The 23,344-nt window shown below is 40.9% G+C and overlaps 1 protein-coding gene across 2 annotated transcripts; it reads left to right on the forward strand.

The window, feature by feature from the left end:
* Nucleotides 1–3,711: 3,711 nt before the first annotated feature.
* MFAP3L (microfibril associated protein 3 like) lies at nucleotides 3,712–21,442 on the forward strand. Of its 2 annotated transcripts, XM_054295685.1 has the most exons (4): nucleotides 3,756–3,791; nucleotides 12,562–12,608; nucleotides 15,169–15,570; nucleotides 18,412–21,442. In XM_054295685.1, the coding sequence occupies exons 3-4, from the start codon at nucleotides 15,282–15,284 to the stop codon at nucleotides 19,272–19,274; spliced, it is 1,152 nt and encodes a 383-aa protein (XP_054151660.1). In that variant the 5' UTR covers nucleotides 3,756–3,791; nucleotides 12,562–12,608; nucleotides 15,169–15,281; the 3' UTR covers nucleotides 19,275–21,442. The 2 variants fall into 2 exon arrangements, with proteins under 2 accessions (XP_054151659.1, XP_054151660.1); XM_054295684.1 differs by lacking the exon at nucleotides 12,562–12,608 and having other exon boundaries at nucleotides 3,712–3,791.
* The last annotated feature ends 1,902 nt before the right edge of the window (nucleotides 21,443–23,344 follow it).

A 23,344-nucleotide genomic window follows, 5' to 3' on the forward strand; every position in this document is an offset into this window, starting at 1 on the left:
TGTTTCATTTACAGACTGTCTATGACACATTTCAGGAAAGAACTTCCTCCAGAAATGAGTGACAAAAGTGGATCACAGCAGAAAATGTAATCTTCAAACAAGCTGAGAATTTTTCCTCCTCTGGGAGGAGCAAAGGAGGGAGTCACAGTAAAGGTATAAAACAAGTTACTTTTGTAACCCCATGTCCTAAAAAAATAAAGCATAAGGAGGAATAAAATGTAATTGGTCGTTCCAGTCCACTTGTAGAGGATAAAAAAAAGGAACCGCCCCAGGAAAATGACAAATCCAGAAATGCAGAAGAGAAATAGTTAGCACTACATGTTATTATGAGGTACACATAAAAACCACCAAAAGTTCATGAGCTTCATGCCTAATATTTTTTAATTTATTGTGAGTTGTTTCAAAAGGTAGGGAGGAGAAACAAGAACAAAACACAAGCCACAGTGCCCTGGGACACATCAGACTAAGGTATTTCTGAAAGCTAGTTACCAAAAAAGGGTGCCCTTTTTGCAAGAATGTATGCTGGTTAAAACAAATTAATAAATCAAGTGCTTTGAACTAACACCCAAGCTGTCTCATTCAAGGCAGGAATACCTATCCCCTCCTGTGACACCTCCTCCCACACCACGCTGGCATGTTTGGTGCAGGCCAGGAGCTCCCAGGACCACATGATTTCTCCATCTCCATCCCAAGATCTCTTGTAAGCCTTTCAGTTGTCCACATCTTTCCCAAAAAATGGGATGGTACTCAACAAACAACGCAGTGCTGATCTAGCTTGGAATTTCAGTCTTTCACATGGGAATAATGTGATTACAGTTTATAGTGATAAAGTAACAATCTTGGGTAACAGATATAACCAAAACTAAAACACTGTTAGTATTTCAGAAAACAATTTAAATGAGGTAAACAAGCATGCTGAAGATATGTATCCTAATAAATAAAGTTATTTTTTTCTCATCAGTATTAATGTAAGATCTAATCATACTTGGGGCTAGAATTTTTTAAAAAGAAGCAAAAGAGTAGCATCACCATACTGAAACCAGATATTTCTCATAATCAAAATTTCTTTTTTACTTTATGAGAAATATGGCAAGCTAATTTCTAAATGGAATATCCACTCATGTATTTATGTTGACTGGCATATTAATACAGCTGATTTGCTGACTACTATTTTAAAACTTCCTTTTTCTTTAGTTTCTCTGCTGCTACCTTTCATTGTGTGGCACACAAGCTTGTCTCAGCCATTCCAGTATGCCACTCTGCCTAGGGGATGGAGGGACTATAAACACACAAAATGTACAATTTAATCTTATCTTAGATTTTTTAACTGCATGATTACAAGGCTTCCCTGATTAAGCTGTTTAGATAAAACTATTAGCAATACCAAAGTTCTGTTTGCTCTAAGGTAAAAGGCTTCCTTTAATCAAATGATGTTATAGTTTTATAGGAATAGAATCTGGTCACTGTAGAACTAAGTATGAAATGTCAGAGTTTACCTACAGCAGGTATTATAAAAAAAAAAAAACAAACAAAAAACATTGCCAAATTTTAAATTAATGCATTTCATGTATCTAGAATAATATTATATAATGATTATACCTAGGTAAAATAGCGAGCTTTTTATAGCTTAACCAAAGCTAGGGTACATATCCAGAAGACCTTTTATAGCTCCTGCTCAAATCAGTGGGCCAGTCCTCTGCATGCAGCTGGTGGAAGCACTGTTGGAAGGTGGGATGGAAAAATGCCTCACTAAGTCCACATGCTCACCTGGCAGGTGATAGTGATCTCCCAGGAAAGGGCATGGAGCAAGTAATGTGGTGGCTGGCTCCAGCCACTGAACAGGCTTATGTTCACTGAAACCTGAGGAGCCTGAAAGGATAGACCCTTCCAGAAGGAAAGATGTTTGACTTTTCCAAATATAAAAATTCAGCCTTGTATCACACATAGATCTGACAGGCAGAGTAGATCCAGACAGGGGCCAGATCCAGAGTGTTACCTGACTTAAAGGAATTTCTAAGACTGGGCACACAACTATCTGATTAGCTCCAGCATTAATTGATAAATAAATTCTACTCAATTGTGTTCAAACCCAGTACTTCAAGATAGGAAGAAGGAAAACCAAGTTCATAATTAGTGTGGTCAAGCTAGAACAAATCGCGAGTCCGTGCCCACCAAGAACCCATGACTTAAACAGCTCCTCCCAAGGAATGCTTTGCTGGAAGAATTAGTAAGAAGCACACTCCTTGGCTGATTCCCTCAGCTGCCAAGTTTGACAGCGCCAAATGCATCTTCCCCCCAGTTTTCTCCATTCAGGAGACACTGAACACAAGAAGCCCTGGCTGTCAACAGCCTGATCTCACCAGCACCTGCACCACTCCCAAGTACTGGATGCATCCATGTTCAACCCCCGCACTTCCTACATGCAAGGTGATGGGACCCGAAGCCCAGGCCCTTGACACAACCAGCCCAGCTCCCTGGAGTGAGTCTGCCTCCCTATTTCTAAATCCTTTGCTGCTATTCCTCTTCAGTTTCCTCTGGGCAGACTAGAGACCTGTTTTGATGTATACCACAGTGTACTTCACATACACCTCCCCCTGCAATGAAATGTAGTCCAGTTTCAGCAAATGCTCTCTCATCTGACTACTCCTCCATGAGCAGGGGAGCTTCAGCTACTGCTCCCTGGAAGCAATCAGAAGAGGATAGTAAGATCAAGGTCCAAGCCTGACTACAAAAGTACTCCAAACATCTGGAAACACAGACCTCCATGGTTTAACCCACTGGTCTTGCCACTCAGCTGAAGGTCACTCTGCGTCCTACTCTTCTGATGCCACAAGGTCAGGGAGGAAACACGGGAGAGTGGCACAGGACAGCGGCTCAGGACAGCATCGGCTCACACCAGATCCCTGCCAGATTCCTGCCTGCAGCTGGCCACCTACATCCTAATCCCTGGTTCGGCAGCCGCACAGCTTGCACAGAGAGCACCAACCAAATTCAAGCACTTTTGCTCAAGCAAAATGACAGCTTTACCCTCTGCTGACGGAGCACTTAGACATGTACAGTCAGTGTCAGCTTCCCACAGGCTGGGACCACCTCAGACTGAGTTTAAACTGGAGCTGGGTGCTGCAATCCCGTTAGGAATAAAGCCCTTGGGGGAAAGCACGTGTGCCATTTCTCCGAAGCGCAGCACTTCGGTTCTAAAGATTATCTAGGCGTGCTGGGGTGTTATCCTTTCCTGCAGCACTTGCTCCTGCAAGTGTCTCTGAGAAGGGATGCGGTGACCGGCGGGGGCTGCTCCGGACTGCCGGCTCCGCTCGGGCACAGGGGGCTCGCATCCCCCACAGCGGCCCCGCCGCCGCCGCTCGCTTCAGGCCTCCCCGCCTCGCCCGCGGCCGCCGCACGTCCCTGGCCCCGTGTCAACCCCGCGGCCGGGGGTTCTGCCGCCCCCCGCGCCCCCCGCGGGCCCCGGGGCCGCCCCCCGGCCCGGCTCCGAGCATGCTCAGTGCCGCCCTGACCTACTTTCCCCGCCGGAGCCGGCAGCGGCGGGAGCGCACGGCACGGCACGGGTACGGCACGGTACGGCACGGGCACGGCGCGGCACTGCGGCAGCGCCACGCTCCGCCCGCCCCGGCCCCGGCCGCGGCCGCGGGCCCGGCCCCGGCATGGTGCTGCGCGGGGCGCGCTGAGGGGCGCGGCGGCGGCGGGCGCTGCCGCGGGGCGGCGGCAGCAGAGGCGGCAGCGCAGCGACACCGGCAGCGGCAGCGAGCGAGCGAGCGGGAGCCGCGGGCGGGCAGGTGAGCGGCGCGGGGGGCGCGGGCCGCGGTTCCCCGCCGGGCGGGCGAGCGGGCGGCGGTCCCGGAGGGGCGCTGCTCGCCGCCGCCTCCACCATCGCTCCGCTGCCGGCACCTGCCGCGGCTGCCGCTGACCTGTGAGCCGGCCCCGCTGCCGCGGTGGCTGCGGAACTCTGCGGTGAGCCCCGGGCGCGCTGTCCCGCCGGCGGCCCGGGGGAGCCTGGAGGGCCGGAGCAGGGTCCGGTGGCCGTGCCGGGGGAGCGCTGCAGCTCGGCCAGGCGGGCACGGCGCCTCTCCCGGAGCGGCTGTCGCTCGCTCGCGGCCAGCCCGGCGTGGAGCGCGGAATCTCCCCGCGCAACGGGAGCGCACTAATGCTGTGTTCAGCATGAAAGTTCAGGAGATTATTTCAAATCAGCACCGAGTCTTGAAGGAAGGTGGGTTTCGTTAGGCAAAAAAAAAAAAAAAAAAAAACAAACAAACCAAAAAAAGCTAACGAGCCCGAGGCTTTACTGGAGCCTTCCAGCTCCTGCACGCAGGATGCTCGCTGCTGTCCCGCCTTGAGAAGGGGAATGAAGGGGAATGGGAGGTGACACCCCAGTGCAGAGACCTCTTCGATGAACCTGACTTCAAAAAGAGGTGAAGTTGTGCCGCCTTAAATTTAAAATAAAGAATGCCTCCTGATATTTTACTTCAATTACCCTTTTACTTCACAGGCTAGCCTCATAAGATACTCAATTTCATATGTGAACTAAGAGAACTAGAATCTAACACTTCAGAGTTCTTGTACAGAGTGGTCTTGAAACAATCTTTTGAATCCTGTTTCTTAACAGGGCCAATTCCAGCAGTATTGGACAAGGGAGCTTAAGAGAACACAGAGCACTACTGAGCAGGCACTTTTCTAGTGCATTTGTCTGGAGAGTCTTGTAAGAGACTACACTTCCTAACAGCCCTCTTTCATTTGTTAAATTGAAGCATCTCAAATGGAACTACCCTGATAAACCCGCTTGGGGAAATAAAAATACCAACTGTGGCAAAGTCCTAAATGCAACTTCATTCGATACGTTTGTCTGAAGGACTGTAAAATTATTTCAAAAGGAGGAACACAAAGAATTTAAGGAGAGGAGAAATGTAGCATTTTCATTCTTTAGAGACATTATATTGTAAAAGAGTTCCTCTTTTCACTGCAGTAAGACAAATTACAGCAGATTTTTTTTCAGTGGAGATGATGTTTTGCATGGCAGGAATCCTTTGTCTCGCTTAGTGTGTACAGTAGCGACAGCACCATTGATATACAGCAACCTTGTAGCTGCTGTACTAGAAATCCTTTTTTATTAGAAATCTGTCTCATTCAGATTGCAGCATATCAACATCAGTTGATGCTGAGTGCAGCTCACACAGCTGGAGTGCACATTGAACACTCTTTTTTCTTCTGAAAAATTGGAGTTTTCAGAGGCCTGGACAAACAGCACAACAAACAAAAAAAATATGTTTTGTGTCCACTGCATATTTCCTGTCCTGAAGGTTCATAACATTTAGAGATAAAATCAGTTAGTCTTAAAACATTTAACACATGGTGAGAGTATGGTAGTGAATTCTGAAGTGACCTATATTGTACAGCTCCAGTTGCCCTCCTGCCCTGTCCTGTCCCCTTTGCCTTTCTGCAGTTGGACAGGTCCTGCATGAATTTGGAGGAGGAGGATGGAGTTGGCACAGAACCTGGCTAAAGCACTTTATTCATTGCTTTAACCAGGGGAATAAAACCCAAACCCAGCCAACGAAGGGTCACATTTGTGACACAATGGCAGGGGCTTCTGGGGAATGATTTAAATGGGGGAAAAAACCAATCTCCATTCCAGTTTTTGCCTACAGAGTTTGGAATGGGGAGCTGGCATTTCTTTTATAGTTTATGCTTCTTGCCTGGTGTAAGGCACCAGTGAGATGTGAATGCAATTTACAACAGGGAGAGTGAGTTTGCCAGCAGCTAAAACAACCCGTACCAAGCTCTGCTAGCAAGGTCTTCTTTCTCTCCCAGCAAATTTCACCTTTACTAGAAGTCTTTGCAGGCACAAATGCCTCTGATCCTACTTTGAGATGTCCTGGATTGTAATAATATGTCACCAGAAGACTGGTGTAAGACCAAGGTCTTAGATACTTTCTTAAATTTTTCATTCCTTCAATTCTGAGCTGCCATCCATTCATGCAAACTTGTGAGCTTTTGCAAATATCTCTCTGTATCCTTAATTTTGTTATTTAGTTTTGACAATTGGCATTTGACCGTGTCATTTTCTGCCCATATACAGATCCACCGTAGAAACATCATTTCCAAGACAATGGAGAGGTTATCACTTTTCACCTGTTACTGTGATTAAAATCATCCATAGCAGCATTTTAGAGCATTTATCAGAAATAACAACCTCTATACAGATGTGTATAACTAACTTGGTTTTGGAAAAGGGCCACTATATGTGGAGGAATTTCTTATTGCATTAAGAATAACCTACCTAGCCCAGACCTAATATTTAATTGACATGTGTCTGCCATACTGAGAGTTTTATGCCAAGAAAAGATTCTTGCTGATATTTTTAAGTCAAGCAGGGGCCAGGGCACTGCAGTGTGTGTGTGTGTGTGTGGTTCCCAGTCCTAGGTGTGTGTGTGTGGTACACACACAGTACTGGATGCTGAGAAAGTGATGTGCCTTTACTGTTACACTGTTCAATGTGGCACAGACATAACCAGCACACACGTCTGAAATTAGAGAAGTTCTTTAGTCAACTCTTGAGGGCCTTCAGCTAAATTATTGCATGCACATGACAACATACAGTCATGCTTGGAGAGGGCTGAATTGGTCACGTTTGGGTACAAGCAAGACTTAAGCTGCTGCATGGTGCAGGGCAAACTTGTTTGAATCCATCTTCTGTCCCCTTTGTTACTTGTGGAGGAAGGAGGAGCAGACACCTTTAACCTGAAATAATCATTTTCAATTGCAATCAGTTATGAGCACTTAGATTCCTTTAAATTCCCCCTCTGACAAGGTTAATCCTAATCAGTCCTAATCCTAATTAGTCCTAATCATGGCATCTATGTGTAACCTCTTTGCTCTGTATCCCAGCAACCATCAAACATGAAAGCCAGCCATCAAAAATTATATCCATCTTACAGTTCTATAGAGATAGAGAAGAATAGTCATACTCAAATCTGTTTTGTCCTATTATTTTTTCTCTTATGTTCCAAATAATGTGGGAGTCTTTTGTTAAGATAGCATAATGTAATCTATATCAGTGCATTGAAAACATTCAGTTGGTCAAAATTTAAGTTTAAACAGAATTTTTAGCCTGAAAGGTCCTTCATATCTTTGTTTAAGCAAAACTTAGTTTTGAGTTTTGTGTTATATTTAAATGTCCTACATCTGGAGTCTTCCTTCTTCCTTTGGACAAAGAAAACCACTAGATGTACTTAAGGGATGGTTAGCTTTGACAAGCAGAACTCAGAGGAGAAAGTGGAAGGAAGTGAGCTGGGCCACATTCTGCATTGCTATGTTCTTAGCAGAGTCTCATAAGCCTTGCCAAGAGCATATGAGATCTGTTGCATTTGCTGACTTTGGTTATTCAAACTGTTGGCAGAATAATGCTTACAGAGTGCAGGAATAAATAAAAGATACAAGGTGTGTAAAGAACATGAAAGATATGTAGAACTTGGTGAGGCCAGGCAGAGCTCAGATGTACATGGAAGTGTGGGAGGGATTCTCTGTGCTGCTTCATTGTTCTTCCTTTCTCAGCAGAGGGAACTCCTAAGCATTGATGCATCTGCATTTACTGCAACAGCAAACCAGCAGCAATGCTGCAAGTTTGCCAGGAGTTAAGCAAGGGACTCTTAAAGCCATACAGTTTCTGGAATAAGAGCTTTGTGTACAAAACTATATTGAAATGTAATTGTACAGCCTCTATATAAATACAAACACAGAGGAAATCTAGATAATCTATATAAACAAAGTTTTTATTTCTAAGAATAAAATTCTTCAAAGCATTTATGTTCTAATAACACGTAAGGTGAGCCTTGAAAAATCTCCACTATCAATGGTGTTGAATTTGTTTTATGATCTGGGTAACCTACAACTCAGTAGAACATTTTCATGACAGTACCTGCCTTGATGAAAAACAGCAAGCTTCTCCACTAAATATAGAGCATTGCTTTTGCTGCAGTCATTACAATACCACATGGAAAGAAAACTCAGATTTCTCAGTGCATATAAGAGAGCACATCTGAATTACAACTTTTTAATGAGAAGTTAACCATCCAAGTTGTCTGAGTGCTTTTGTTGCTTCAGTGTATTTTGTGAAAAGCTGATTTGATATGGCAGAGATGCTAGAATTACAGGAGCTGTGGCTTCAAAAGGGGATTTTCCAGAGGTTTGGCGTTCTTAAGGTACTTTTAAATAACCTCTCCAATAATTACCCGACACCAACAGCCTTCATTCTTCTTTAGGTTAATGGATTAGCATCTCTTGAGTGTTCATGGACATCAGGGGAGTGCACATCAGACCATTCAAAGACATGGTTAAATCAATGGGTCCATTCCAATATTTAAAGTGAAGCTCTAGGATGCCATGTGCTTGCTAGTTTTGCAATATTGAGACATGAAATAGGATAAAGAGAATAGAGACATGAAGTAGATAAAGAGAAACAGAGGAGAAATTGACAGTAAAAAAATTCTAAAACATTTACACACAGATAAAGGCAACATGAAAACTCTTCCATTTTACAGCTGCTGAATAGAAAGGCTTATGCTTCTTTCCCTAAATGGAAAGTCTGGATATAAAATTAATTTTCAATTACACTTTATTGCTTGCTGCTGTCTTGCTGCAGTGTCTTGTTACACTATGGAACCCTGAAAGTAAGACAATTCTATCTTTATGATGCTTCTTTCCTTTGTTATCCCCTACAGTGTTGTGAGTGTTCAGACCAAAATAATTTTAGAAGACAAAAACTGATAATGACTAAGTCTTGATCAGGTTCTGCCATTAATGGCAGAATAAGCTACAGCTCTTGATTTTTCCTTTTTTTTTTTTTTTTTTTGTTGTTACAAAACAGATTGACAAATGTTTGTCTGTAAGAACCTACCCATGCCTTCAAAATATACAATTAATTTGTAGGCTTCTTTGATATAATTTTTTTAAGACAGGCGTGCTAAAAAAGGTCTCCAGGTTGCCATACTGACAGCCCTTCCTATTCACTGCCCAGGGTCATACACTCGGAGCATAATGCATATACAGAAGTCAAGTCCCCACATTGATCATAGGCTGTCATAATTTATGAATCTATACTTGTAAATTATATACAGTCTCTCTTGAATCTTCATAGATTCCCAACCCTTATTTTATCCTGTGTCAAGAAATTGAGACAAGCACCTTGAGGGAGATGACTGTCCCTCTCTCCTCCATCTTTGTGAGACTCCACCTGGAGTACTGCATCCAGGTCTGGGGTCCTCAGCACAAGAAAGATGTGGACAGGGTGAAGGAAGTCCAGCGGAGGGTAACAAAGATGCTTAGAGTTCCCTTGGCTAGAAATAAGTCTTCTCTGTATGGCAAAGAGGAGAGGTACTGTTCTTATCAGGTAAATAGAATGCAGAAGGCCAAATACCTTTTTTTTCAGGCTGTAGTCAACACTCTCAGCCTGTCTTATCATTCCAAAGTGCTGCTACTCAAAAAATTATACAGGAGCTCATGAAGACAATTTCCCATTATCCCATATAGCAATTTTTAAGATCAGACATATTTTTCCCATTGTTTTCCCCAAGGCAATTCTTGTATTCATGTTTCTGGAGTATTTGAGTTTCTTTAGGTTGGGGGGCTGCCTCTGGGGGCCATCTGATTCAACAGCCTTTTCAAAGTAGGGCCAGTGTATACCAGCTCAGTCAAGTTTTGAACTTCTCAAAGGATGGGGATTCCATGACCCATCTGGGCAACCTATTGCAGGGCTTGACTGACCTCCTGCATAAATATATTTTTTCATATTCATAATTTCTGTTGTTGCAGCATGTGTCCTGTGTCTCGTGTCCTTTCACGGCACGTCTCTCAGAGGAGCCCATGTCTGTGTTCTCTGTACCCTCCCATGAGGTGGCTGAAGGCAGCAAGTGTGACATGAGGTTACTGAGCAGACATGGCCAGGGCTCAGCCCTGTTGAAAGGTTTCCTAAAGTTCCCAGGCAGCTGAAGAGACTAAATAAGCATATAGCTGGGGGCTGCTGCCCAGCTGGGAATCTAGATGTGCAGAAGGAACTCTTCATCTTACAAACACCACCAGCAGATCACCTATTCAACATAGCCAGGGAAACAGAAAGCCATGAAACTACAAAAGACTGACATCCCCCACTCCAGGAGAATGAAAAGCAGCTCTTCTGGAGCCAAGCATTAATATTTTATCAACTGACAAATGAATAGAAAAATAAGTCAAAATTTTTCTGCTAGTTGTAAATGAGTGACATTTCTTTTCCTCTGCATGTCTGGATCCTAATAATTAGACCTTTTCGGTAGGTGGTTCTCACTCATAAGCCTATGAACTGGCAGTGAGCTTCTCACCTGTGTGGCATAAGTTCCTTCATCTGCATTCCTGTTTCACTAACACTTGTTAACTTTTACTTTTTCCCACCCTTTAAAAGACATAGCCTATGGAAACTAGGAAAAGTGGCAAGTAGTTTTTAAATAATAAAAACTAGCCTTAATTTTGTTTTGCAGCATCAGCCTTTATACTTCTTTTAGATAAGGGAGAGCTAGAATGAAAATAATTTAATTGTCTTGGTCACTTACAAGCCAAGGAAGACAGCATTGGGATGTTAAAGCTATAGGAGCGCCATTTATGCATTATGCAGTAAGCTGGCTTCTTGTGCTTCACTTGTGAATTGAATGACCTCACAGTTAATAGGATTACACATTATTCCAAGAATAAGAACAGGCCAGTCTTACAGATGTGAGCAAGCCAGGAAAAGGTATGCATCACTGCCCTCCTTTTCTATTCTTTTGTGCTCTGTCATCATGTTGTTCTGCACAAATGCAGCACTTAGAGCCATGACCCCATAGTCATTTTCTTTGGTGGCAGTAGTATGGGAAGCAAGCACATCTATGACATGAAAAAATAACCGGCCAGTCAGAACATGTCTCTGATTAATGTTCTTAGATGTGTCTGTCAGTCCTAGATGTGTCTTCCATTTAGACTGATGCCTGATCTTGGACAGAGAAGTTGTAACTGCAGCTTTTGTCCACATTTTCACATTAATTAGGAGTAAAACTATTGTGCTGCAGCTCTGCTGTTTCTGGAGCCCGTTCCAGGGCACTTCTCTGGATAGAGATGCATAGAGAGCATGCTAGAGCAGGCTGCCATGTAACTTAAAAGGAAAGCTTGTCATGTGTTCTCATTTGGCTCAAGTCTTTCCTCTCACAAGCAGTAAATCTGTTACTTTAGTATTTTCAATTTATACCATTTGAGTTAGGGAATTGAAAAACAGAACAATTTAATATATTGATCACTGACAAGCATTGTTGAGTGGTAAATGTTGCTCCAAATACAATACAGCAGGAGAGTTTCCTATATACATGTTATAGGTGCTGGAGGAGACTGTGGGGATTCCTTTCATTCCATCCTTGGAGGAAAGCCTGAATAGCTCAAAATAGCCAGGGGTGTTCTTTTTCCATTTCATGCACCACAAATTTAAAAGTAAAAAAAAAAGAATAAAAGTATTTGTAACCACATTAATTATGTTATGTTATGTTATGTTTTATTTTTTGTAAGTGGTAGCTCATATGCTTTGGTAATCACATTTTTTCCATGAAATTAGCTCTTTGTTTTTAGTGACCTTTTCATGGCAAAAGTGCTCCGAGACTCAATCTGTTCCTACAAAGCAAGTCTCAGGATTGCAGATGTCCTCCTTCTTTAGAATACTGTGTTACTCAGTCTAAAGAAGTTATTACAGGAATCTTTGTTTTAGTTTAGTCAATCCAGCTTTCTGTGACTTAGGTCAGATCAAAAGGTTACAGTTTTGGCTGCCTTCATCAGGTTTATCATGGGTCACAGCTAATTGCTGCCTCTCGTGGCCAAGATCCTGGGCGACACTGTACCCACTTCTCCAATACTCTGGATTCTCTTGCTGCTTTGCCAGCTATCACTAGCAGTCCTATTTTGGTCTCAGTCTTCTCCCCATTTAGTTGTGTGATTAAACCAGAACTCGTTACATCATTTACGTTTAGCAAAGCAGCTGGCTCCCAGATCTGTGTTCCCTGATATACTCTGGCTGCTCTTGCGTCTATGGCAAAGCAGGAGGACAGGAACTCTCAGCAAATCTTCCTTTGCATCAGTGTCTGGTGTGAGCACATTTTCTACCCTTTCAGTTCTCTCTTTGCTTCTTCCTGCTTTCCTAATCTGACTCTAGCATTTTTGGTCATGCTCAGCAGGTTTGCAGAGGGTCCTGGACATTCAGGTCCCAGCTTGGCACCCTGTAACTTTTTTGTGTCATTTGGGGCTAAGAAAACCTTCTTTGCTTTCTACCATCTCTTTTTGTTTCCTGATAACATTGGAGAGGATGCACACCAAAGGAAATATTGTCTCCTCAAACATACTCAGGCATTTCCCTGGATGGCATATGAAAGCAGCAGCCTTCATTTCCAAACATTCTGCTTTAAACCTACTGCCTGATTATTTCTCATATTAGCCACCAAACTGTAGTTATTTCAAATAGAAATGTATCTACAAAGGTATTTAGTATTTTTTTAATATTCTGCATTCCAGGAACATACATGAGAGAGTACATTCTCAGGAGTAAGAAGAAGGAGTAAGTAAGGATCTTACACAGTAGATTTAAATTATTTATCTCTGTTTCCTAAGATTTACTGCAGCTATTTATGTTTCAATTCTGGGCCAGAATGAGGGAGTCACTGTTACCTTCAGACAAGGGATCACCCATTTGGCCATGCTGTGGGCCAGTCACACTTGCCATCACTACACAAAGGAACCATTTCTGCTTCCCTATGCTCTGCATTCAAAACAAGCAAACGTATGGAATAGGCAACACCTTACTGCCCTCACACCTTCCAAACCTCTGCCCACATCCCTGTGCTGTGTGGAATCAGTGGGCCATCAGCTACCTTGATCAGCTTCCTAATACACTGCTGGTCCCTTCCTTACAGATTTTCTGTTCATCCACTGTGGAGATGCTATTTCATTTCCTTCTGGAATGCAAATTGCTCTCCGCAATAAACACCTTTTTTGATTGCTACTGATTTTTCTGCTGTAAAAATATATGATAGACCCAAATACAGTAATAACAAGGCCCAGACAGCAATTGGAACACACAGCTTAATCACTTTATATTATCTTTTTTCCTTCCCATTGTCCTAATCCAGCCAGTCTCTGTTCCTGCTCCTTTGCCAGGAAGTAAAATTTTTGCTTTTCTGTATGGCGCAATGCAGATCTGTGACACTGTACAGAAATATTTTATAGACTGAATATGTGTAATCATGAAGAATGTCAGTCTCCAAGGTTAATGGAGTAGTAGAAATGAGATGTAAATAGTTACTGAAGTGAACAGGCAGAACTGAAGGTTTTTTCCCAAACTGCTGACTCGGACAGAGTGTACCTTCAAAAGCACAGACTCTACATGCTTTGCATAATTGGAAGTAGATTTCTGAAGTGATTGTTTATATAGCTTTATATGACAAATGAGATTTGCATATTAATTTAAAGTTAAAAATTATTTTGTCTCTTCAAGAGAAATACTTCCACATTCAATAATTATAAAAGCAGAAAAAAACTAAGGACAGACTTGAAGCTGGGACAGACCTCTACATCATGCCAGCAGTTTATTGAAACAAACATAGGTTTTCATTTCTAGTAATGATTCACCCTGTAAAATAGAAGAATTCATTTGCTTTTTCAATAACACTGTATCTATTTGTATGAAAGCAAGTTCATTGCTTTACAAAGAAGAGAAGATGCATAACAAAATGACCTAAATCAAGTACTACCAGTGCAAGATGGTAATGTGGCTTTCTTTCCTTTTTGAATACAAAAGAAAATAAGGATGGGGATTTTTTCACTTGTTTCTTTTTATTTTAGTGTTTTGTTTATATATAGAACTGCTCTAGGGAACTGATATTGTCAGCAGTTACTATGTGTGCTAAGGCAAATGAGTTACTATGAGTCAAATGTATATTTAAGAAAATAGAAACTCTTTTGAAATGGAATTGTTCATTTGGGGAAAGTTCATTAGATAGTTTCCTATATTCAGATTCCAGATAGATTCCTCTGTCTAATAAATTTCACTAAGTTTCAGTTATTTACCTTAGAGACACATCAGTAAAACCAGTATAGTTGGATACGCTGTGATTTTAGCATGATTTGTGGCCTTTAGACTCTTAAGTGAAATTTTCCAAGGTGCTCATTTTGAGGCCAACACTGTGCCTTCAGTCAGTACTGAATGCCAATTGTGTTCACTGGGAGCATAATGAGGCCAATAGAGAGCACTTTTGTAACCCCCCCCCCCGCCTCTGTCCAGAAACTGAAATCACTGCTTCAGAAAGGCCTCATTGTGGGTGATTAGTTGAAGGAAAATACTGAGGGAGAATGTGCAAAAAGTACACAGGCAAAGTGCTTAATATCATATAAGGAATGGAAAAGTTCTAACTTCATTTGAATCTCAAAGGAACATTAACCATAATTATGTTACTAGCATGTACTCCTATTTACGAATCTGCTCTAAAAATAATAACACTGAAATTACTTGATCAAGCATTAAATACCCTCTTTAAAGAATAATCTTCCATGCTATGTTTTAGCTCAGAGAGCAGTAGCTTAAGAAAAGTGAATGGTCTGAGATGTTTTGCTGTATGTGCTGCTGTGTTTGGGGAAAAATTGTGTATATCAAAGATTCCAGCACTAGATCCAAAAACCCTTCCTGGAATTGTTCTTTTTTACACCATGTTTCACAGTTCTAAGACCATGCATGTGATAAGAGTTGCAGCGCCAAACTGGTAGTGACCGCTTTTAATGTGCTGCACCTCAATTTTTCCTGTTGATTTTGCAAATGGTTAAAAAAAAAAAAGGAAAAAATCTGTTGAACTTTGGCATAAAACTGTAGCTGCTGCTGTAGCTAAACTGCTGCTAAGTGTCTAGGTGATAAAAGCTTTCTCCTACACCTGTCACTCTGAACAACACCATTGTCAGGAAAATGTATGCATCTTTTTCCAGTAAGGATAAGGACTGTGATAACATTAGCATTTAGACAAGACACTGTGCTGATGATTGTGAAATGCATTAATGGATGTGTCACTATTTTTAAAGAGCATATCTAATGGACTGTTTATATATGCCATCTCACTGTACTTATTTATTTTATAGGATATTTTAAGCATAAAATTGCACAGAGCAAAGTAGAACTCTCCTGTGACCTGCTCACCTCAAGGACTCAAGAGAATCAGTTCCCAGCCAGTCGTGTACACCACTGAAGGAAAATGGACATACTGAACAGCCGCCACTCTCTGTACTTTCTGCCCACCACACGCCTTGTCATCTTATTAGCAGCTCTGAGCACTGCAGAGGATGTGAGTAACAGCACTTTGAACCGCACCGACACACACCCCGGGGCCGGGGCCGCGCCGCTGGTCACCTCCCGCATCGACCACATCATCGTCAGGGAGGGCAGCAGTGCCTTGATCGACTGCAATGTCCAGGGCACTCCCAGCCCACGCTACAGATGGTACAATTCCAATGGCCGCCTGCTCCAAGAGGAGGAGAATAAAGGTAGGATCTTAGGAATAGCACTGATGGAGCCTGTCCAGAGACACTTCTGATTGCAGCAAGTTGACAAATAACCTGGATTTAATGGCCTGGCTGTGGTATTTTCCTGTGTGAAAATAAATGAAAGCTTGGTGGCAGTTATACATTTTTTATGCACACCTTGGAAGAAAACAGTAACTTTTTATGTGTTATTTATAGCAACGCATAGCAAGAAGCTGAAGCAATTAACAGAAGTTGCAGACAGGCCTCTTTTCATTGGAAGACTTCATGTTTGTTCTGTTTCTCATTCTGTCCTCCTTTGTTCTTCTCTGGCATCAAAAAAAGATTAAAAAGCTGTTTCCCAACTCAAAGGAGGATTCTCATGACATATTAGAATAGTTTGTTGGTGTGAACTCAACACAGCTAACTCCCTGGTATGCCTGCTGTCTTTTATGTGCAGTGCCATGGTAGTGTGAGAAACAGGAGATGCCCTGAATAACCAACTGCAAAACTTATATAGGCCAGCAGTCAGAAGGACAGGTCATATTTGACCCTTCCTGGCTTTAGTAAAGACTCTTCAGTGGCGTTTGCCAGGGACCATAATTACACACAAGCTTATTTTCCTTAAATGGAAGGTTTGGGTGATAATCCTAGTTATACTTGTAGTTATGCTTCTAGTGTTTGAGGGGAGTGTGGGCATATAAAAGGTGTTTTTCTCATGTAATCCTTCCATAGTGACTGCTTTGTTCACAGCATGATGAAATAAACTCTTAGTTGTTAAGACAGAGTGCCTAACTAATGGCTGACCTGCCAGCGAACTCTGCTGTGACAGGAGTAACAATCGACCCAGCTTGATGTGAAAGAGCAGTGTGTATCTGTAAGAGCTTACTGCATAACTGGTTATGTTTTACAGTGCAGCATGTTATCCTTTTCTGAGTTAAGCTAGAGAAAGGAACTACTTGAGCTACTAAGCAGACTTTTGAACATGATTTGTGTGGTTGTGGCAACATACAGTGATTAGTGTGCTGGAGTGTTTTGCTAAGGTTCACTAATAGAAAATTTCCCCTTTAGTAAGGCATCTAAATTTATGTCTTTGTGTAGTCAGCTGAGAGAGGTAGCTAAACCAAACATTTAGGTAGATGAGCAAAAACTTTGAACAAATCAGTAAAAAGTACAGATGTAGTATTAAGACAACTTCACTTAAACTTAGAATTTCAACAGTGCAATACCTCCTTTAAGAGACTGTCTTTCTGTAAGAAATGTTTCCTAGCTTGAGAGCTTTCTTTGTGGTGTTAAGCATGGCACTGAATTGTTATCAAAACCCAGCAATGATACCTTTTTGAATCATTGTTTTCTTATGTGGGTCAATATGTCTGTCAGGATGCACTGGCATAGACCCAGTCACTGAGTTCAATGCCATTATGTCATTTACAACAGCTGGAGCCAGGATACATCACAAGGCATCTTGTTATTTCACAATTAATTGAAATCTACTTTGCAAAAAAGGACCAGCATTCAAATTCAAAGAAATACTGAGCAGCGAATACTCTGTATTTTTTGTTATACTGGAGGTGGAGGAAGAAGTGTCATCTGTTACAGATTCTAATATTTCCTCTGTAAAGGAGTTTTCCTCTGAATTTGCCTAAATTTAGCAGATTGGGGTATTTTTTTTTTATGTGAAGGTCTGATTTAGACCAAGCTTTTATTTAGTCTTCATTTTTAAATTTCAGGCAAAATGATTCAGCTGTTTTCAAGAAATATGCTAGGGTAAAAAAAAATATTGTTTCATTTAAGTTAAAACTTCTAAGAGGATAAAAAGACGTAATTAAGACATGAACGGAGGCAGGGATCTTTTGGGAATACTTTATACATAGGCTTCTACTGGAGATAATGTGAAACAATTTGGGTAAGCCATGTTTAACTAGAAATCTTTGAGGAACTAAAAATCTTAATCCATTACCAATTAATTAAGTGGCAAATAGAGTAACTGGGTTAATCTTGAATCACTTTAGCAGTGACAGAAGCGATGAGTTATTTGAAACAGGTTGTTTCAAATGCAGTTTCATACCTAAACTGTTCTGCGGTGCCAGGTTCAAAGAATATTAAGTGTGCATGTAGATGAAATGTATATTTCCATGCAGCAGACAACGTTATCAATTTTATTACATTGATAGAAATTACTTTTAAAGGTAAAAGAAGTTCTGTTGTGGTGTGTACCAACAACAAGGCATGCCCTGTCACGGCTCTTCTCCTTTCCATCTATTTTACTCCTCCTATCCTACTTCCACCTCTTTAAAATTATACTTCAAAATCAGTTTCTCAACACCTCAGAGGGTAGGCAGTGTAGTGTATGATGTCTAACATGTTAGGGGTTTTAAAGTTTACATTAACAGAATTATATGAGATACTGTAACAAAACACCAAAAATAACCCAATTGTAAGCAAATGCATTGTCAGGAAACAAAACAAGGAGGGTTTAAGTAGGTTTTTCTGCCTCACAATCCCGTTGATCCTTGTTGAAGGATCCAACTCCTTCAATTCACTTCTTTGAGGAAGTGTGACCTGTGTTTGGGAGGCTCTCTGGAGTAGTCCTATCTTTGTAGCCTAACTGACCACAAGATTGAGATAGCATTTTCTGAGACACTTTTAGGGCATGCTCTGACTATCCAAAGTTGATGTCAGGGATTTGATAGTAGTAGTAACGCAGCTGAGATTGCAGGCCCTTACGAAGGTAAATTACTTGTCTTCCTGTGAACATAATTTCCTTCTTCCAAAACCTGAAGCCAGTTTGATAAAGCTGATATTTAAGACTATGCTGATCATATGACAAAATACTTCTAAGTTACTCTGTTTCCTCTCCAACAGGAAAATGGTGGTTTCTTGACAACGGGCTACTAAACATTACCCGCGTGTCATTTGAAGACAGAGGTAAATACACGTGTGTGGCATCTAACATGTATGGCAGCATTAACAATACTGTGACGCTGAGGGTTGTTTTTACCTCTGGAGATATGGGAATCTATTACATGATTGTCTGCCTTGTCGCTTTTACCATTGTTATGATACTGAACATTACTCGGTTATGTATGATGAGCAGTCATCTGAAGAAAACCGAGAAAGCAATCAATGAATTCTTCCGAACAGAAGGGGCAGAGAAACTTCAGAAGGCCTTTGAGATTGCAAAGCGTATCCCAATTATCACATCAGCCAAAACGCTTGAGCTTGCCAAAGTAACCCAGTTCAAGACCATGGAGTTTGCCCGCTATATTGAAGAGCTTGCTCGGAGCGTACCTTTGCCACCTCTCATCATGAACTGCAGGACTATAATGGAAGAAATTATGGAGGTTGTCGGTCTGGAGGAGCAAGGACAGAATTTTGTACGGCAGGCGGCAGAAGGCCAGGAGACCACTGAAACAGACGAGCTTTACATGATCCCAAATGCTTTGGCACGCAGTGAATCTCCCACAGGTGACTCGGACGCATCGTCACTGCATGAGGCACCTCAACAGATTGCAATAAAAGTGTCAGTTCACCCATTGTCCAAAAAGGACTGCATGGATGGTCAGTCACAGGAAAGCATGCAGTTGGACACCAAGGAAGAAGACACTCCTCAAACACCAGCACTTCCTGCGGAGCCCCCTCCTGAGCCTTCTGCTGAACTCAGTTCTGATGACACAGCATTGGCAAATGACAAAAATACATGTGTTATATATGAAAGCCATGTATGATAGTTACTCCTGAATCTATGCATAGCAGGAAAATCAGGTGGAGCTCTTTTAAAAATACATATTGTACTTGCCGCTAAGCCTTACCTGGAGACTATCATAGCAAAAGCATGTAAGTGGATTATTTGGCACTTTCTTCTCAGTTTGAGTTTAGTTTACCATGATGTATGGCAGAGTAATTGCTATTACATTAATATTAATTGCTCTTTTTGATTAGGAGTATTTCCAAGAAACATTTACCTCAGCATTTTCTAGGTTGGAGTCACTTGTAGTGGCTCCGGGAAGTCACTGGTAGTCTTTGGTGTAGGACACTTGAACATACTAAACATAAAACTGGTTTCCATTTCCCTCCTTCACTCTTGTTATTTCCATCTATTCCATTTTTGCAAATATTAACTTGTGAATTTGAAATATTGCCCAAGAGGCAGCACTCCAGTAGCCAAATAAAATCCTAATAGATCCCATTTACAAAGCCTGTTTGCTCAGCTGCATTGTGATTTACAGGGCTATTAAAGAAAGTTAAAATGTTTCCATTTCATTTGAGACCACACTGCTTAGCCACATGGGAAATAGTTTTCCCTTTTTCATGGAATGGAGATGCCAGCAATCATTTGTTTTGCATGAAGAAACAACTTTGAGGTGTATATTACAGATTGGAAAGCCATCAGAAAGTTGCAGTTCAACAGCTCTGCAGGGGTTTTTTGCATACATTTGAGCATTTTCTATGTTGCCAGAAGTCTATATGGCAAACAACTGCAAATATGCAAGATGTCTTGTTTTGAAGTAATGTGGAAGCAGTAACTATGTACCACCTTACCAGAAGATATGCAGGTTCCATAACAGTCCTGCAAATGCCAGTAATCAGTTGATAACAAGGCTGAAATGGCAAATTACCCTTTTATTTGGCTTCTTAATTTTGGTATTCTGAAGATCAATCCTAAATTCATATATAAGCATCAATTTGAGTGTTTCATCCAAACTGAAAAAAAAATAATCAAGTGTCCTATAAAATTACAAAGACCATCATGCAAACTGTTAAATGTGATATAAATGCGTTGAGATTTTGGGAACCTCCTACATGTAGGATGTTCACTTCTTGAGTGACTCTACCCCAGTAAAGCTTTAATGATCATAGCAATTGTGGCATTAAAAAGGATCAACATCTCTGCCAGGCAATGCCAGGAGTGGAAGGGAAGTAATCATTTCTCTTGCAGAAAGACAATAAAAAGTACCTTCTCTGAAGTGAGTCTGGAAAGAAATCGCTTACAAGGAGTTTGTGTAGGGTTAATAGCATATTACTTAATTACCTGACACATTTAGTTTGACACTAATGAACAAACTATCACCTTATAGTGTTTAAGAAGGATTGTAGTAGAAATATACTTAAAATAAATCTGGAATCAGGTATACTGTAGAAAAAGAAGTCTCTTAGGTCTGTGGGGAGATGATGCATGGATAGCTGTCTGGACATTTTAACAAAGCAGCCTCATCTCCATAAGGTGTCCGTTGGAGGCAATCAGTTATATTAACTGCACAGGTAATCAAGATCAGACAAAGTCAGTGTTGCAGGTACATAAAAGAACCCTTGATAATGAACTGAGGTCTTGTGACAACTTCCTTATGTTAAAGTGCAGAGCCTCACCAGCAGTGCAATACAGGAATACCCCATGACTTACATAGGTGATGCAGAGATGGCTCCATATTTATCTTTCTGTGGTTATTTTAAAAAATACTTGTTTAATAATGGACTTCAGATTTTACAACCGATTTTTGAGAAATGGCAGCATTCAAATGTCTCTTTTTTTCGTGCTTACCACAGTGGCAGGTTTCTACACAAAATGTATTTGCACATGCCCAAAAGGAAACATGCAAGGGCAGGACCCCATTAGGAATGTGACTTGAAATATTTGAGTTCCAGCAAAGCAATATAAATGTAAGACAGAAGTTAGTTTAAAAGAATACCATAAAGAACCTCACTTCTGACCAGTGTGATTGACAGTAGTATGATGTAAACTCTTAACTTCTTGTCTGAATCCAAAGGACATTTCTGTTTAGTGTTCACATCAGTTTTTCAAGTTACTTGATTTGCTTCTGATATGAAAAAGGACAAGGGCAGAAACAAAAGCAGGAACTTGCACTAAACTCCTTCAATTCACCTTAACATCCTGAGAAGATGTTTCTTCTCAGGATGTTAAGGTGTTGTTTGATGATTCTGCCTGTCCAGCATTTACAAACAATGCCCATGGATTCTACAATTACCTATCTGGTGCCCAACTAAGATTGCACAGATAAGCAAGGATATTCTCCTTGAAAGCATAAAAATAACTTTTAAATTACACTTTTTTTAAGTTTTAAAAATATTTATTACAGTATTTTAATTTTAATCTTTTTAGATTATGAAATTTTTACAGTAGAGATCAGACCCCTTCATGTATTTCTATAGTGTTCTGACCCTGACTAGTCCTCTCAGGCTGTCCTCCAGCCTCTTTTATTATTTATTTATTGAGAAACATTTGAGAGCAAACAATCCCCGTGGATTTCTTCAGTATCACTGTGTAAACTTCCTTGAAGATACAAATGATGTTTTTCCCTAGATGCTGCCCACAAAGGGCACGTTTGAAGTACACACAAATGCACATTGCAAACCACATAGAAGCACCAGTACTTGGATTAGATCCATGCAATACACAGAGGGCTGGATTCCTGCTGTTGCAAGGTCACAGGGAACCCTAAATTTTCTAGAGCTGGAGTCACTCAGAGATGGCAGTTCATAGGTAGGACTGCTCCAACCAATCTGGACATTTAGCTTTGTGTTATTATCAGAATAAGAACTAAAAAGCACTGTAGCTGAAGAAAATACAGATTTTATACAGAACCGATGGTTCTGGTTTATGTGGTTTTTTGGTGGTTTTGTGTCTGCTGCTCAGTGTCTTATGCACCCATTATATGACACATCTGGGCCTAAAGCTTTTTATACACTTTCAGGAACTTCCTTTGTGGAGGACAGATGGGAAGCAAGACCCAAACCTGTGTTTCCTGTTCCAAACTTTCCAGCTGTGCTATTATAAAGTATGCAATTGTGTCTTGCAGTATTTCTTAGCAAATGGCTATTTTATGGTCCAAAAACACAATTAGCAAACATAAAATTAATAATGATTCCAAAAAAAAATTAATGTTTGCATTCTTTTATATTTTCATGCACCTTAAGCACTTCAGGGGCATTAATCTGTTCCCATCATTGGACTATGCACACTTTTTGTTACAATTTTCTATTTATTGTACCACCAAACACTAATGGTTCTTAAAACACTCAGAATCTGGAAAATCCAGTCCAACTGAAATTGCATTCTAAAAGCAAAGGAACATTAAGCCAGGCTTAATAAGGAAAAGAGATTTGCACAATTATATTTACACCATTTTCAAACAATTTTGCCAAACTTCATGAAAGATGACTAGATTTCTGCAGCAGAAGAAATCAGTTGGATTTGAATTTCACACTTACTATTCTTTTTTCAGTAAATATAAGACTATACTAATCAGTCCACTTAAACATAGTATTCACTATCTATTTTCTCAACATTTTCTTTTTGAGCAGCATTTTTTTCCTACTGATTCTTTTTTTGTTCGCTGATTCAAGCATGTTTGTGATGAAACCTATCCTTCAGGGGTTTTTTTGTCTGTCATATAAAAAAATTTAAAAGAACCCATAGACCAGCATTTTCTGCAGGTTTGTTGGTACTTGGTAAGGCACAGAAGTACACTCCTGTGCTTAAATATTACTGTATAATCATAAGACTTGCAAAATGGCATATACAGGCAGATGTTGATTTTTTTTAAATCAGTGCCTGTTTTATTCTAATGTAGATACTACGTCAGTTCCTTGATTTGCAGTTACCTTTTGACAAAAGTACTGTAACATATAACCAGGGCTTTCTGACTTTCAGTTTGGTCAGATTAACTAATTCTAGAAAGTGTTAACAGTGTCAGATTTTCAAAGTTCTCATGGGATATCTTGGCAGCATGCTATTTTAAGAGTTGGCCTCTTAAGTATGCCATATTTAGTGGGACAACTG

The sequence above is a fragment of the Melozone crissalis genome, unplaced genomic scaffold, assembly GCF_028551555.1.
Source record: "Melozone crissalis strain CALT ecotype California unplaced genomic scaffold, PUWL_Pcris_2 ptg000006l_1, whole genome shotgun sequence".
Taxonomy (NCBI): Eukaryota; Metazoa; Chordata; class Aves; order Passeriformes; family Passerellidae; genus Melozone; species Melozone crissalis.

Excerpts from the sequence above, each read along its gene's own strand:
- MFAP3L (XM_054295684.1), top strand. The coding sequence starts at position 15,282 with ATGGACATACTGAACAGCCGCCACTCTCTGTACTTTCTGCCCACCACA. Across the intron at positions 15,571-18,411 it reads CCAAGAGGAGGAGAATAAAG|GAAAATGGTGGTTTCTTGAC; the intron begins GTAGGATCTTAG and ends CCTCTCCAACAG.